The sequence below is a fragment of the Schistocerca americana genome, chromosome 4 (genome assembly GCF_021461395.2).
Source record: "Schistocerca americana isolate TAMUIC-IGC-003095 chromosome 4, iqSchAmer2.1, whole genome shotgun sequence".
Classification (NCBI taxonomy): Eukaryota; Metazoa; Arthropoda; class Insecta; order Orthoptera; family Acrididae; genus Schistocerca; species Schistocerca americana.
In genome coordinates, this window is record NC_060122.1 from 303,335,877 (window position 1) to 303,350,966 (window position 15,090).

The 15,090-nt window shown below is 39.0% G+C and overlaps 1 protein-coding gene across 5 annotated transcripts in view; it reads left to right on the top strand.

The window, feature by feature from the left end:
• The window catches only part of LOC124613184 (serine/threonine-protein phosphatase 4 regulatory subunit 3), a 129,757-nt gene that overhangs the window by 57,234 nt on the left and 57,433 nt on the right, over positions 1-15,090 (top strand). The window contains exon 2 of one of the 5 annotated variants that reach the window (XM_047141827.1): positions 8,821-13,585. The exons of the other annotated variants lie outside the window; for them this stretch is intronic. Coding sequence (XP_046997783.1) covers positions 9,379-13,146 — 3,768 coding nt within the window. The 5' untranslated portion in view covers positions 8,821-9,378 and the 3' untranslated portion in view covers positions 13,147-13,585. Of the gene's footprint in view, positions 1-8,820; positions 13,586-15,090 lie in introns of those variants that run through there. 5 annotated transcript variants of the gene reach the window in all.

Consider the following 15,090-nt stretch of genomic DNA (forward strand, 5'->3'; position numbering starts at 1 on the left):
ATGTAGACTCCGGATAGGGCACTGTCCTTTTAGCCATCGACATCTTTTAAGCGGCGATTCTCCCCCACTCTGTCCCCACTGCTCTCAGCTGTGGACGGAAAGACACCTTTTAATTGAGTGCCCCTATTTTAATCCGTTACGCTCCCGTCTACAGCTATCGCCTGATATATCGTCACGGACCGGGCGCTAATGACCATAGAAGTTTTGCGCCCTAAAAAAAAAAAAAAAAAAAGCACTGCCCCAACACCTTGGTCTATTTTCGACCCATCAGTTAACCAAACGATGTCTTGGCTGCACCCCGTACACCCCTGCCCCAACCCCCCGTACGGTGTCGAACTGTTTTCTCCCACTGCTGCCTGCTTCCAATTATTATATTGTAAGTCTTCTCGAAGCAGTTGGAAGTTGTTATGTAGTCGGCAGGCATTTCCCCAGCCATTCCTATATTTACCTCACTCACTATGTTAGTGTGTGATTTTGGATATCCTAATGAGACCCAGTTTTTGCCAGTTTTAAGTCTGTGTGCCCCAGCTGCTGCCTCCATCCTGACCCAAAGGTGTAGTGGAGGCGTATCCAGCATGGCTTCCATTCCAGTGGTTGGTCCACTGCTAATTTCACCTGTTATGACTAAGCAGGCCAATCTCTGCACCATAGCAAGCTCCTTAGCTGCAACCTGCTGTTCTACCTTCTTCCACCACACTACAGCCCTGTAGGAAATCCTAGGTCTGACCACTGTGGTGTATATTCAGTGCATACCTCTCAGGCTTAGGCCCCAGTTTTTGCCACATGCCCTTCCAGTACTCTACTAGAGTGCTTTTTGCCTTGGAGCAGGTACTCTTAATGTGAGGGGTCCATGTTAGCTTCTCATCTAACCCCTAGATCTTTCACTATCCCCTTCATAGGTAGAGTTTCATCGAAGAGCTTTAGATTACAACTTGAGTGTTGAATATGTCTCTTCGTAAATGGCACCACAACAGTCTTCTAAGGATTAGCTCTCAGATCCTGTTTGATGCACCAATTTTGCACAATGTCCAAACTTCCTTGTGCCATATTTCTAAATGTTTCAGTAAATTTGCCAATTATTACTATGACGAGGTCATCTGCATATCCTTGGCAGCAGCATGTCTGGAATTTAATTCCTCAATTAGTTCGTTCACCACTAGATTCCACAATAGAGGGGACAAAACACCTTGTGGGCAGCCTCTAGTGGTGTTAATTACCATCTTTTCATTCATCATGGTAGCCTCTATTTTCCTCCCACTAAGCAAGGCCCTGGTCCAATTGCATATAGTGGTCCCTAGGTCATGCACCTCTGCTGCCCTTACCATGGAATCGAAGTTCGGAGACTGATAGACATTTCAGAGCAGCTTGGCTGTCTGCGTAAATATAGATGCCGCAATCCTTGAAGAACCCGTGCAATTTCTCCTCCGCGTGTGCTCTTATAGTCTGTATTTCTGCCTGGAATAACATTTCCACTGCACACTTTCTCCAGTAGTTATATTGGAAGGTTTATTGAAGCAGATGGAAGTTATTGCAGTCAGCCAACATTTCCCCTACCATTCCTATCTTTACCACACTCACTACATTGGGGTGAAATTTTAGATACGTGAAGGAATCCAGTTATTTCCAGTTTTCACCCATGCCATTGGCTCTATTGTACTGAAAGCTGTAATGGGAATACATCCAGTACAGTCTCTGTCCCAGCAGTGGGTATGCTGATAATTCTGCCTCTTATGGCTGACCAGGCCAGTCTCTGCACCTTGCCAAGCTCCTTAGCAGCTACCTTGTATTCCAACATACTGTAGCCCCACAAATTATTGTAGGCCGTATTATAGTAGTGTATATATACTGAGTGAGGTGGTGCAGTGATTAGCACACTGGATTCGGGAGGATGACGGTTCAAACCTGTGTCCACGTTCAGGCGTTCTGTGATTATCTCAAAATTGCTCCAGGCAGAATCCCTTGAAAGGGCATGGGTGATTTCCTTCTCTATCCAAAACACAAACCAAGCTTGTGCTCCGTCTCCAATGATCTCGATATTGATGGGATGTTAAGCCCAATCTTCCTTCCTTTTTACAGTAGTATATATATATCCAATACGTACTCCAAGGATTACACATCAATTTTCACCATAGGCTCCTCTAGTGCCCGTAATAGTACCTTTTGCTGTGGAACATATATTCTTTATGTGAGGGGTCAGTGATACTTTCGCATCCATGGTTACCTTAGATACTTGACTACACCTTCTGTGGGCAAAATTTCATCGAGGAGCTTGCAGTTTCAGAACATGTGCTGGATATGCTTCCTTGTAAATAGTACTACAAAAGTTTTCTTGGGATGGACCCATAGATTCTGTTTTCTGCACAATGTTCAGTGCACGCTTCAGCGAGTTCATTCACTATTGATTCCAGTTTCCTCCTTGTGGACTTTCCCAGGTGGTGGTGACCACCATTTTCTCGGTCATCGTGATGGCTTCTACTTTAGCATGATCTTAATCCACCTGCATGTGGTGGTGTCAGTGCCAAGCTCTTCTGCAGTTCTAACCATGGATTTGTAGTTCATATTGCAAATATCCAGGAAGAACAGAGAGCAATTTCCTGAAAGTGTGGAGCTTTTTTCACCTTCCCAACAATGTGGTGAAGTTCTGTCTCGCACTATCTGCCTGACTGATAAGTGTGTTGTTTCAATTGTAGAGGAAGCTCAGTTAACCCCTTTTCCCTAATGTGCACATTAACCAGTTTTTCTAATGTATTTAGAAGAGAGGAGGACAGATTGATTGGTCTCATATCCTTAGCGTCAATGTGATTAATTCTCCCTAGCTTCGGAATGAAAACAATTCTCGTTGCCCTCCAAGCATTCCTGCTGCTAGGCTGACCCTGAAGTCTTAAGTAGGAATCTAATTAAACCATCTGGGTCTGGTAACTAGAATGGTTGAAATTTTTTCGGGTTTCTTTTTTAAATGAGTACATTCTTTGGCAGTTTCCTAGTTTTCCTTTTGGTTACCTGTAAACGAGTGCCTCTCAGGGACTGGCTCCTCGTCTGTGTTACCTTCGCGACTGCATTGAGAGAAAGGAATCTTAAGGAGCACATACAGCATCTCACTTGCTGTCTTTGTACACCCACCATCCTCCTGCTTTAGAGTACCTCCTGGATTAGTTGGTATTCTAGTGAGGACTTTATTAAATATAGTACAAGTAGCTATACCACCCACTTCCTTACAGAATACTTTCCCAGATGATGACGTCACTTGCTTGATCGCATAGTTGTATTTGAGAAGAGCCTTCCAATATGTTACCCATTGTCCTTTCTTTCTTGCAATGTTGAACTGTCTTCTTACCTGCTTCCTTTGCATTCCAAATTGTTGTTCCACCAAAGTACATTTCTGTTTGTGAACTTTTTGGTTATGTGGCAGTTTTCTGAATATGAGGACATAATGGAAGGTGTCACTGTGTTTTCTGTTTCCTCAAATTACTGGGTTTTGCATCAAAGTTCTGACTTCACACGAGGGTGAGTTTTGGTCTTCCTTAAGTGAATCCCAGCCTGTTTTCCTTAGATTCCTGTAGGCCATGGTCTGTTTAACACCTATTTCAACTTCAGACTTAATATACAAGCAGTCAAATAATGCCAAGTCACTGTCTGGTATAACGTTCTGTTAGAGCCGACCCAAAAGTTATGTCAGTCACCTTTTCCCATCTTCTATTCCTGAAGGTAGGTCACCTAAACCTATTCATTATTTTCAAATTACTCTCTACCAGATATTTCAACAAGTGCCATTTCCTGGGAAGGAAAACTACTGCCCTCGTGAGGAAGGTAAACAGAGGCCAATACAGTTTCCCTCGTCCTTCCTTCTGCACACTGTTTCGTCTTGATTGTCACTAAGTCCATGGAACAGAAGTCCACCATCAGCGTGAAAGAAATTGCATTCATAGCATAAATGCATGTTTTGGAGTTTCTTAACTTTCCAATCTAAATCTACTTATTACCTCCAGTTCCTCCGAAGCCAGAAATGCCTCTTTTATATAGAAAGGGTTCCTGGATCAGGGACACATCCACCTTCTGTCATCCCAGAAGACAGCTCGGAGGGGCAGTTGCTCCTTTACTGTGTTGCAAGTTTATCTACAACGCATGCAGCCTCCAACTTGTGGCCATGGTCATTTCCGAGGTCTTTGATTATCCTGGCGGTAACCTACAAGAACCCTAAGTAAAATTTCAGGTCCTGTTCTCACTTTGCTCACTGTGGTTTCCATCACAAGGGTTTGACTGGACAACACAGTGTTTTGGTTGATTCTGTTCCAGTCCTCTGTTCAGTTTTCTCAGAGAGCCATCTGAAGAAGCTCTGCTTGCTGCAAGGTTATGTTGAACAGTTGGATAACCGCCATCCTAAAAGCCAAGACTGCAGTCCATTTCCCCATTTCCTAGATGGTCTCTTTTTTTAATCCATTTATTCTGAGAAGTGGGGGTATTAGACTTCCCCTTTGTTCTTTGTTCCCAGTCTTAGAGGTAGAGGGGGTCTGATTACCCCTTTCAATCTGACACAGTCTTTATTTTTATAATTTTCCTCCAGTTATATTTAGGAAGCTATTTTTTACCTTCATCTTCTTTTTCATCCTTGAGAGAAGTTTCCTCTTCTGAGCCCCATAAAAGATGTGATCCACTGGTCTGTCACCCAATCCAGTTAAAAGCAGCTTCCGTCGGTTCCAGTCCCAATACTTGGGTGTCTGAGCTTTCATAAACTCCCTCAGATTGTGTTTTGTTTTGTATTCATCACATTTTGGTCTCTCAAGAATTGGGGATTTATTCAGTCAATGCCACAGAACCCCACGTGCTGCAGGGCTAATTGCACAGAGAGGTCAACTGGTATCCCTGAAGTTACATTACAGACACTTCTTCTCATGTGCCACACACACTTCAGCATGGATCACATCAAACCTTAAGCTGGGTATCTGGGGAATTGGGTAAGAAGAAAGACAGGACATCGTTAGGCACTCTTCGTCTGGTTCATCGACAAACGTCTGTCTGGCATGGAGGACCCTGTCAGTAGCTGCGCTACAGCTGGTACAGCCCTCAGTTTCATAGTAATGTGCAAGCCTTTCTGCTCACATGCAAGCCTCTCTGCTCGCATGGTCAGTAATTTGACAAGACGGTGTCCCCCAGAGAGGCTCCTGTAGCTGCAACTTTATTATTGCATCGTTTCCTGTAATCTAAACTATGTTTTATATAAGATTGTGGATAGTGAAATATTTGCATATATTTTAAGTGTCAGTTTGTGGAGGTAAAGTTAGTTTTTATCCACAAAAGTTCTTGTGTTAATATCCTAAACTGAGCCTTGTTATTTATGTTTTCTTACCTCTACGCAGTTGTATATTATCTAACTATACTCTGTATGAAGAAAAAAGATACACCACAAAGGATATTTCTGATTGAGGCAGAAATCAGGAGATGCGATGGTCATGTACAGAAAGAAAAATGATTATAATTTCAAAAAAAAAAAAAAAATATTCAAGAGAGAGCACAAATTCAGCTAGTCAGTTACATTTTGGTCCACATCTGGCTCTTATACAAGCAGTTATTCAGTTTAGCATTGACTGATGGAATTGCTGGATCTTCTCCTGAGGGACATCGCGTCAAATGCTGTCCATTTGACACAGATTGTCGAAATCCTCAGGCCCCTGCCTATGATGATCCAGAAACTTTCAATTTAGGAGAGATCGAGTTACCTTGCTGGCTGAGATAGGGTTTGGTACGCATGAACACAAGTAGTAGGAAACTCTTGCAGTGAGTGGGTGGGCATTGTCTTGCTGAAATGTAAGCCCAAGATGACTTGCCATGAAGGGCAACCAAACGAGGCATGAGTATTGTTGACATATCACTGTGCTATAAGGGTGCCACAGATGACAATCAAAGGGGTCCTGCTATGCGATGAAATAGCACTCCAGATAATCACTGCTGAGTGTCAGGCTGTATGGCAGACAATGCTCAGGTTATTATCTCTTTGCTCTCTGAGGCCCCTCCTGACATGTCATTGCTGGGCATTGAGGCTCAGTTCAAAATGGGACTCGTTACTGAAGACAATTCTACTCCATTCAGTGAGATTCCAGGTCAAATGTGCCTGACATCACTGCAAACAGGCTTGTTGTACAGAGGCCAGTTGTAGTCTGCGCAGGGGATGCCGTGATCTCAGGCCCCTTTCTATGAGCCACCTATTTATGATCCTTGTAGTCACTGAAGCACAAGTTGCACTTCAGATCAGTGCTAATGATGAATCCGGGGTTCTCAGCGCCCCTCTGAAAATTGCTAGGTCCTCACATTCTGCGCTCTGTTGATCGATAGAACGCTTCCTTCTTGACCCTGTATTCAGCCATGATTCACCCGTTCCTGCCAACATTTTTGAATAGTCTCGTGTCAACATTGTTGAATAGTCTCATCACTCCTATTCAAATCTCGATCAACTTGCCCATTGCTCCAACTGATTTCTTTGAGCTCAATTATACATCCTCCTTCAAATGCTAACATCTGCACACATTGTTCACATGCCTGTCTGCGAAGTGTAGTTACTGTCCAACTGAGTGCACAGAATGAAATTCACAAAAACTTTACACCCTGGTATTGACATGTCCCGTTTGCTATCCTTGTCAACTGCACAGTGAAATTGCACTGCAGTGTCACACATTCATGCACGCTGCCAAAGTTTACAATTTTGCATTTTCCATCGTCACCTGTATATGAATACCAGTATTCGTGACCAATTTGCATACCTCCTTCATGGTCTCTCCCCCCCCCACCCCCCCCCCCCCCCACCCCCCACCCCACCCTTGGTGTACCATGTTTTGAGCAATTGGTTAATCACACAACAAATTGGGAGGTTGCATTTATTTTAGAGAAGATGCACATCATATTTCCTCTGCACACAATCTCTTCCTGTCCCTCTGCCCCTCCCTTTAAGCATTATTCTATAGATCTGCGTCATTTGGTTCAGTGGTGGTGGTGGTGGTGGTGGTGGTGGTGGTGCTGCTGCTGCTGCTGCTGCTGCTGCTGCTGCTGCTCCTGCTCCTAACTGTGATTGAAATAGGGATTTCAAATTATATTTGAAAAAGAGTACAGAGAGAATAGGTGTATGGTTGAAGATTTTAAGCAAACAACAGAAAGTTAGACAACTCTTAAACTCAGCAGGTATTTGACAGAAGGTAATTGTAATGAAGTAGTGTAATAACCTTCAAAAATGAAACTAGGGCATATCTATAGAACGAGGCCAGTTTACAGAGTTCTTCTATTGAATTCACTTTGCAGTGTTTTGCATGGGTCTGTTAGTTAACTGTTTTGCCTTTTCTGGGTAACGTTGCTTGGAAAATCTCTCACTAGCAAACTTCCCCTTTCACCTCATCCCTTTTTTGTGCCACCATTGTTTGTATCAGTTCATGTATATTTTACTCCCATGCAGTAGTGTACAGACACTTAATGGTTATCTGCTCTGTTGATTTTCATTTCCTTGTAGAGGTATTGCAATGGTTATTCCAGTCACTATAAGAAAATTAACTGTCTCAGCCAACAGAAATGAGAAGCGTAGCCTTCTTTCTTTCCATTATTTTTAGTGAAACCTGTGAAGAACTCCGCATTTATATGTATTTGATAAATTGACTTCTGCTGCACAAATTGCTGAATCCAATTCTCATACTTGTCCGTAACCATTTGTATTTTTCAGACTGTGTTGTTTAATATTTTTCTGTAGGGTTTTCACTTCCTTTTTCAAGCAATTTTAGTGAAGGTGGTAAGCATGAGGCACACACCTAAATAAGAAATTAACAATTGTAGCTCAGCTATTGAACTTGCATTCCTAAGAGTGAAAGCTTGTGCCATTCATGGTACTAGGCCAGCTCCAAAAAGAACAATCTCTGAAATATCTTCATAAATTGGCATTGTTTTGTATTTTTAATGCTGCTTGTTATTAGAGGCTTATTTTACTCAAACAGTCTGTGTAATAAGTCTCAAAATTTTTAAAGAGGTCACTCAGGAATGTTAAGTGCAGATAGGTGGCTGAATAACAAATCTTTAAAAAATGCTATAATGACAGTAATGATAAGTAGAGTTATTTTTACAACATATTTGTATCTTCTGTGTCATTTTCCAGTTTCTTGTATTGCAGTGGTTTTCTTTGCACTATCAGAACTAAGCGAAAACTTTTTTTTATGTGATGATGTCTCATTGCTGGAGGAATTAGTATTTATGTTAAAAAAGTAACAAGTGTTTCCCTCTTTGTGAAAAGATAACATCGCATTCTAATTTTGTTACTTTATCATATCAGAGTAAAAACAAACACACATGCGCGCGCACACACACACACACACACACACACACACACACACACACACACACACACACACACTCGTGTTTAAATTATCTACACCACATAATTATTTTGATCTTCTAATAGTGTTAAAAGACTGCTGTTTGTGTGTGGTAGTCTACATTATACCATTTCAAGTTATTTTACCTGCAAACTTAATGTCATTCATATATTTTACTGAATAATTTACTGAAGTTGCCCATGCTTCACATTCTGTTGAAAGATGTTCCTTGTGCTCCTTTTGTCACTCTATGTTAGTTTCTTGTTTCATTACATGCAATAGACATTTAAATGCTGTATAAATTATACCATACATTTTAAAATCTCAGGCCAATTCTCAGTTCTGATGGTGCCTAAAGAAGCCATTAGCAGTGCAATGAAATTGATGTCAGAGAAGATATAAAATTAAAACTTGTGTGTGATAAATCTACTTATTATTATTTAGTCACTTAATGAGATTTTATTGGTATGCTATACCACAGGATGGTGCTTGTGAACTAGAACACAGCCAGATGAAGAACTGGATCTAGTGGAACATTGCTGAGCTTATGGTCCTTGGCTAGAAGATAATTGTGTGTAGTCACCATTCATCCTGCTGTGAAGTGTGTAAATAAAGGCTGACGTATGTGATAAAACAATAAACAGTTCACCGATATATGTATAAACATTTCTGAAACATAGTGACAATTCACCTACTGGTGTAATTTGTACTGATGCTTTGGGTGACACATTAGAATCACTATTTCAATCCTAGCGTTGTTCTGATTGAAGTTCTGTAGTTAAACTCTTTTTTAAATTTCATCTTCAAAATATTCTGTAGTTACATATATATTACACCGAAGGACTTATTGCCTGGGATTTTTCCTGATAAGTGTAGTAAATGGACTGTAGCTATAAGTCCCCCGCCCCCAGAAAAGCTAACAGGTGATATATTTCTCTCTTAGATAATTCATTGAAGATATGAATGCTGTTAATACTTTTTGTTCAGTATCAGAGAAATGTTTAACTTCTGGAATATTTAATTATATGCTGAGACAGTAATGGATGATGATTCTGTGGAGGTGGCTGCTAGGCAGCAGATCAGGCCTCAGAATGATAGTAAATGGACGGAAGAAAATAGCGAGTCCTTGTCTGCCCCAGCAGTTTCTTCTGATGTAGGAAAGGCTTTTACAAGCTCCAGTGAGATGTGTGATAATGAATCAGTTATGTTGAATGTTGATTTCTTTGGAGAAAAGGCGACTGGTGATGATAAAGATGTTCAGACTGCAAAGGAAATGGTGTCACAGTCAATTGGTCTCATATCACAAAAGAAGCCGAATATAGACTCATTTGAACCAGCAGATGTTGATCAGTCATTTGTTATGGAATATATCAACCAGACAAATTATCGTATATTTGTGACGTCACAGTTAAGAAATTATAATTACTACATTGACAACTGCAGGCCTGCTGAAGAGCATTTTGTGAAGTTAGACTCCAGTGTTAAAAGAAATGCTGCATTTGTGAAGAAATTGAGAACCTTTACAGGGAGTCAGATAGAGTCATTACTGAAAGATGTCGCAACTTTAAATTTAACTAAGTATTTGAGTGAAGTTGCAGCAGCTCTGGTTGATACGAAATTGAAAATGAGTGATGTCTGGGCAGCTGTGAAATTATGTAATATGTTGCATCTAACTTACCCTGAATTTAAAGTTTCACTTCTGGAAAACTGGCAGAGGGCTTTGTGCATAAGGAAGGATGACAAAATTTTGAATCCTGCAAAACTAAGAGTTGACATAAGATTTTATGCAGAGCTCATCAGTGTAGGAATATTCACTTTGAAAGAAGGTTTACCACTTCTTGGCAATGTATTAACAATGTTGATCAATACAGATAAGGAACAGCATAACAATGTCAATATAATACTTAGTTTTTGTCATCACTGTGGTGATGATTATGCTGGTCTTGTACCGCGGAAGTTGCGAATGCTGCTTGAAAAATTTAGTTTGCCGCTGCCACAATATGATTTACTTCCGAAAGAAAAGCAACAGAACGTAAAGGCCCTGCTTTTAGAGTATTATAATTCTCTGTGCAAGAGACGCTCAACTGATTACTGTGAATTGCAGGCCTATATAAAGAGGAATGAAAAGATATTACAAACAAAAGGTCAGCTTAGTTTTGAGAGGAAAGAGAGACTTGAAGAGCTCCATCTAGCATTTCAAAATCTTGATGCTAATACATTAAAATTTTCTGAAGTGCTTGATGTGGATGTACCGCCTCTTCCAGTTGTGAAATCAGCCAAGCATGAGAGTTTAAACAGTAATAGTGAAAGTGAAGAGTGCACAAATGTTGCTGATATATGGGATGATGATGATTCCAGGCAGTTTTATGAAGTCCTTCCTGATTTGAAAGAATTCATGCCAAATCTTCAAACACAAGTCATTGAACAAGACAATATAACAGAGGAAGCTCTAGATATGGAATTAGATACTGATACTCCTTTTGATGATGATCAGCCTGTACCTGATACCGAAGAGACAGATGACAGTGAGATAGTACCTGTTGCAAACAAGCCACAAATAGAAACATTTGTGAGCAGTCTTACAAGCTGTGTTAACAGGGAGCTAATTGATAGTGCTTCAGTTGAATTTGTTATGAATTTAAATACAAAATCCAATAGAAAGAAGTTAATTAAGTCACTTATAAATGTACCTCGCACACGCTTAGATTTGATTCCAATGTATGCTAGATTAGTGGCAACACTATATCCTGTAGCACCAGAGATAGGAGTGGAGTTATCACAACTACTAAAACAAGCTTTCAGGTACCATGTGCGAAAAAAGGATCAAATGAAAATTGAAACAAAGATAAAAATTGTTACTTTTATAGGAGAATTAATAAAGTTTCAGGTTTATTCAAAGATAGAAGGCCTCTACTGTCTGAAAATGCTCATCCATGACTTTACACACCATCATATTCAGATGTGTTGTTGTTTTTTGGAATCATGTGGAAGATATTTGTTCAAACATCCAGATAGCAGCAACAGAATGAAAATATTCTTAGAACAAATTATGAGGAAAAAAAGTGTGATGGCATTAGATTCACGTCACATTTTAATGATTGAAAATGCCTACTATTCTGTGAATCCCCCAGATGTAGTATGCTTTACGCGTAGAGAGAGACCACCTGAGCAGGAATTCATTCGTAAAATTTTATATCAGGATTTAACAAAATATAACAGTGAAAATGTATTGTGTTTGATGCGAAAGTTGGACTGGGACCAGTCTGATATGGCAGCTTATGCTATTAAGTGCTTAATTTGTGGCTTCAAGGTAAAATATGAAAATATTGCTTATTTAGCAAGCATTGTGTCTGGACTGGCCTTATTTCAAGATTTTGTTGGGCCAATGGTTGTTGATGGTGTATTGGAAGATATACGACTTGGTATGGAACTGAATCTTCCCAAGTATAATCAGCGACGTGTGGCAATGATTAAATACCTTGGAGAATTGTATAACTACAGGATGATTGACAGTAAGACAGTTTTCCGTGTACTTTATTCGTTGATAACATTTGGGGTTTCGTGGGATTTGAGGGTGCCTTCTGCCATCGATCCTCCGGAAAGCCTTTCAAGAATTCGTTTATCTTGTGTACTGTTAGATACTTGTGGAAATTATTTTGTTACTGGACGAAGTAAGGCAACATTGGAAACCTATCTTGTTTTTTTCCAGCATTATTACTTGTTAAAGTATACAAATCCGTTTTGGAATGAAAACAACCTCTTTCCTCCAGGTATTAAGCTCATGTTTCAGGAAACAGTGTTAAAACTTTTTCCAAATGCACAGCTTCATACTTCATTAGCTGAATCTGATGCAGAAGTGAAAAGAATATGTGATGAGTATAAAGATGACAGTGATTTTCTATTTACTATAACAGGCACAAATTTTGAGCACGATGCAGATGATGTGTGCAGTGATTCGGATGAGTATCCAAACCACATATGTGAAGTTACATTGGAGTCTGAGTCTGTACCACTTGAGAACATGTTAACTACAGCCAAAGATCACAGTGGAAATACAATGACTTCTCATTCTGAGACTGTGTCCTTATCTAGTGTGTCGGTAGTGAAATCAGTAGGTTGTTTAGGAGAGAAAGACTTAACATATGCCTCTGATGCACTTTCGTACACAGGTAGTGATATTTTAGATGATTGGGAAACTGATGGAAGCAGTATGGCTGCAGATGGTGGAGGATTGAGCATTCCTAGCGGCACTTTCACTTCAGAACCAGATGTGAACGAGGATGACTGTAAAGTTTCTCTAAAACCGTCGTTAATTGACTGCCCAGAGGATAATGACTTTCAAATTGCATTTGAGCAAATGGTTTCAGAAAATATTCAAGATAGAATTAGAGGTACCCCTATGCCACAACGTTTGGATATAGTTGTACCATTGCACATTCGATCAAAGACCAAAAAAACCTACGAGCAGCTGAAATCTGAAGATTCTGATACACCTGTTGTAAATTTTGTACTAATGTTGAAAAAAGGCAATAAACAGCAGTATAAAAATGTAAATGTTCCTATTGATTCTGATATGGCGATGAATTTGAAGAACCAAGAGGAAGCTGAACGTGCTGAAAAAGAAAGAGTCAAGCGATTAACATTGAATATGAGTGCAAGATTGGAGGAGGAGGAATATCAAGAAATGCTAGCAAGGAGTAGAAAAACTGAATCGCTGAATACAAATTATGAGAAAAGGCCCAAGTATAATCATCCAAAGGGGGCTCCCGATACAGATTTCATTTTTGGCACAAAGAAGATGAAATAAATTCATATAACTAACTGAAGTTAAGGATATGATACTTTGATAAGGGAATCAGTTAAATGTTATTTTCTCCATTTGTGCCATTTAAGTCTCTTATGTTAATATTTTTGTTGTATTTCTGTAGAATATTACAAATGTGAAAATTCTGTAAATGAGTTCATTTCTTGCTAAATAGGTAAATTTTTGTTGACTATGGACTTTGTGAGATAAAAATGGAAATGTGTGTTCAAGTGGAAAACTGGTTCATGCGTAGCAATTTCTCATATTGCTTTGGGAATATCATTTTCTTTATTTTGGAAAAAGGTTACGTTCTGTTAAGAAATATTTCTATTGTGACAATAAATTATATGAAATGTAGAATTTTTGTAAGAAAAATTTATTGTAATTTCATAATGAATGCATTTGGTTGAAATGTGTTTTGAAGTAATGCTGTATAGCTGAAATAAATCCTTCAGACTGGTATGATAAGCGTTTAACTTTATTTGTGTTTCTTTTAACCAGTGTGTTGTTACAGTTCCTTCAACCTGAGATTTACAAAGGAAGATGGCTATAATAATAGCAATAAAATTATAATAATATAATAAATATGTTTAAGAAAGCTCTGCTTACTGTGATGGATTGCTTTTGATGCTGCATCTTAAGCAATCTGTAAAATGGAATTGTTATTATGAGTATTGTAATTGTAGTGACTGTAGTTGAGAATTAAGAGAGAGCTAATATATAAATTGAGGGAACTACAGTTTTTTCCCAGAAATATGCACTAATTTTATTCTAATTTTTCATATCAGCAGAACCTAGAGCTATTTTCAAACTGTGGAGTTTTTAAAACTTCGTACACTATAGGGTGTCATTTTTTGGACATTCAATCAGTTTTTATTTTTTAAAAAAATGTACTGTTCAGTCATAAAAATTATTTTATAACCCTTTAAGTTTTTGTCAGTTGTTTTACTTAACCTGTTTTAAGTGTTTCTTTGTTGTTGGCCCTGTGCTTCATACCTGGTAGGCTTTTTTTCTTTTTTTTTCCAAAAGGGAAAAAATTATAAATTGTTGAAAGAAGAGTATAAAGCACATACAGGTGTTGAAGAAGACTGGCAGGGGGGGGGGGGGGGGATGACACTTTACTTTAACTGTTAAGAGAACCACATTGTTCAGTAAAGTACTCAAAAAAACCGTGGCCTACTCTGCAAGCTTATTATTGCTTCTTAATTCTTGTGTTAGTCGTATGTGTCTCCTGATCCGTTGTCTGCAACCAAATATTGGTTAATGTACTGTAGAGATAGCTGTATATGGCTGATTAACCACTAAAATATGATTTAACATGGAGAATATAATAGAAAAAGTTAAAAACAATTGTCAGTATGTGATTATAACAATTAAGTTGTACTTTATTTTTTGATAGGTATAATCTTGTGTTTAACACATGTTTGCAATTGGGATCTGTGTGTGTGTGTGTGTGTGTGTGTGTGTGTGTGTGTGTGAGAGAGAGAGAGAGAGAGAGAGAGAGAGAGAGAGAGAGAGAGAGAGAGAGAGAGAGAGAGTTAGTTTCCAGCTTGCAAAGTACACTGAATAATGTGTGCAGTTGCATTCTGAACTGGGCTTTCATTGGGTCACATCATTGCTATATGAATTCTCAACCATTCTTTATTGCCGTAGTACTGGGATTGTTTTTATGTGTATGCTTGTACTATATAATGAGAATTCAAATGTCTTTCTTTTTTGTTTATCAATCATTTCCAATTTTTAACTGCAGTTAAGGGATTTGCATGTATGAAATGTTACACATTCATTTTGCAGGTAAATTTGTTTTATTTATTTATTTTTAAGGCAACTACAAAACATATACACTTACCATGATGTAAATATGCATTAAGGTATCTCAGTGTTCTGTGAAACATCAGGGAAACATGATCGCCGCTGCAGTCACTAAAACATATCATTTCCTGTGCT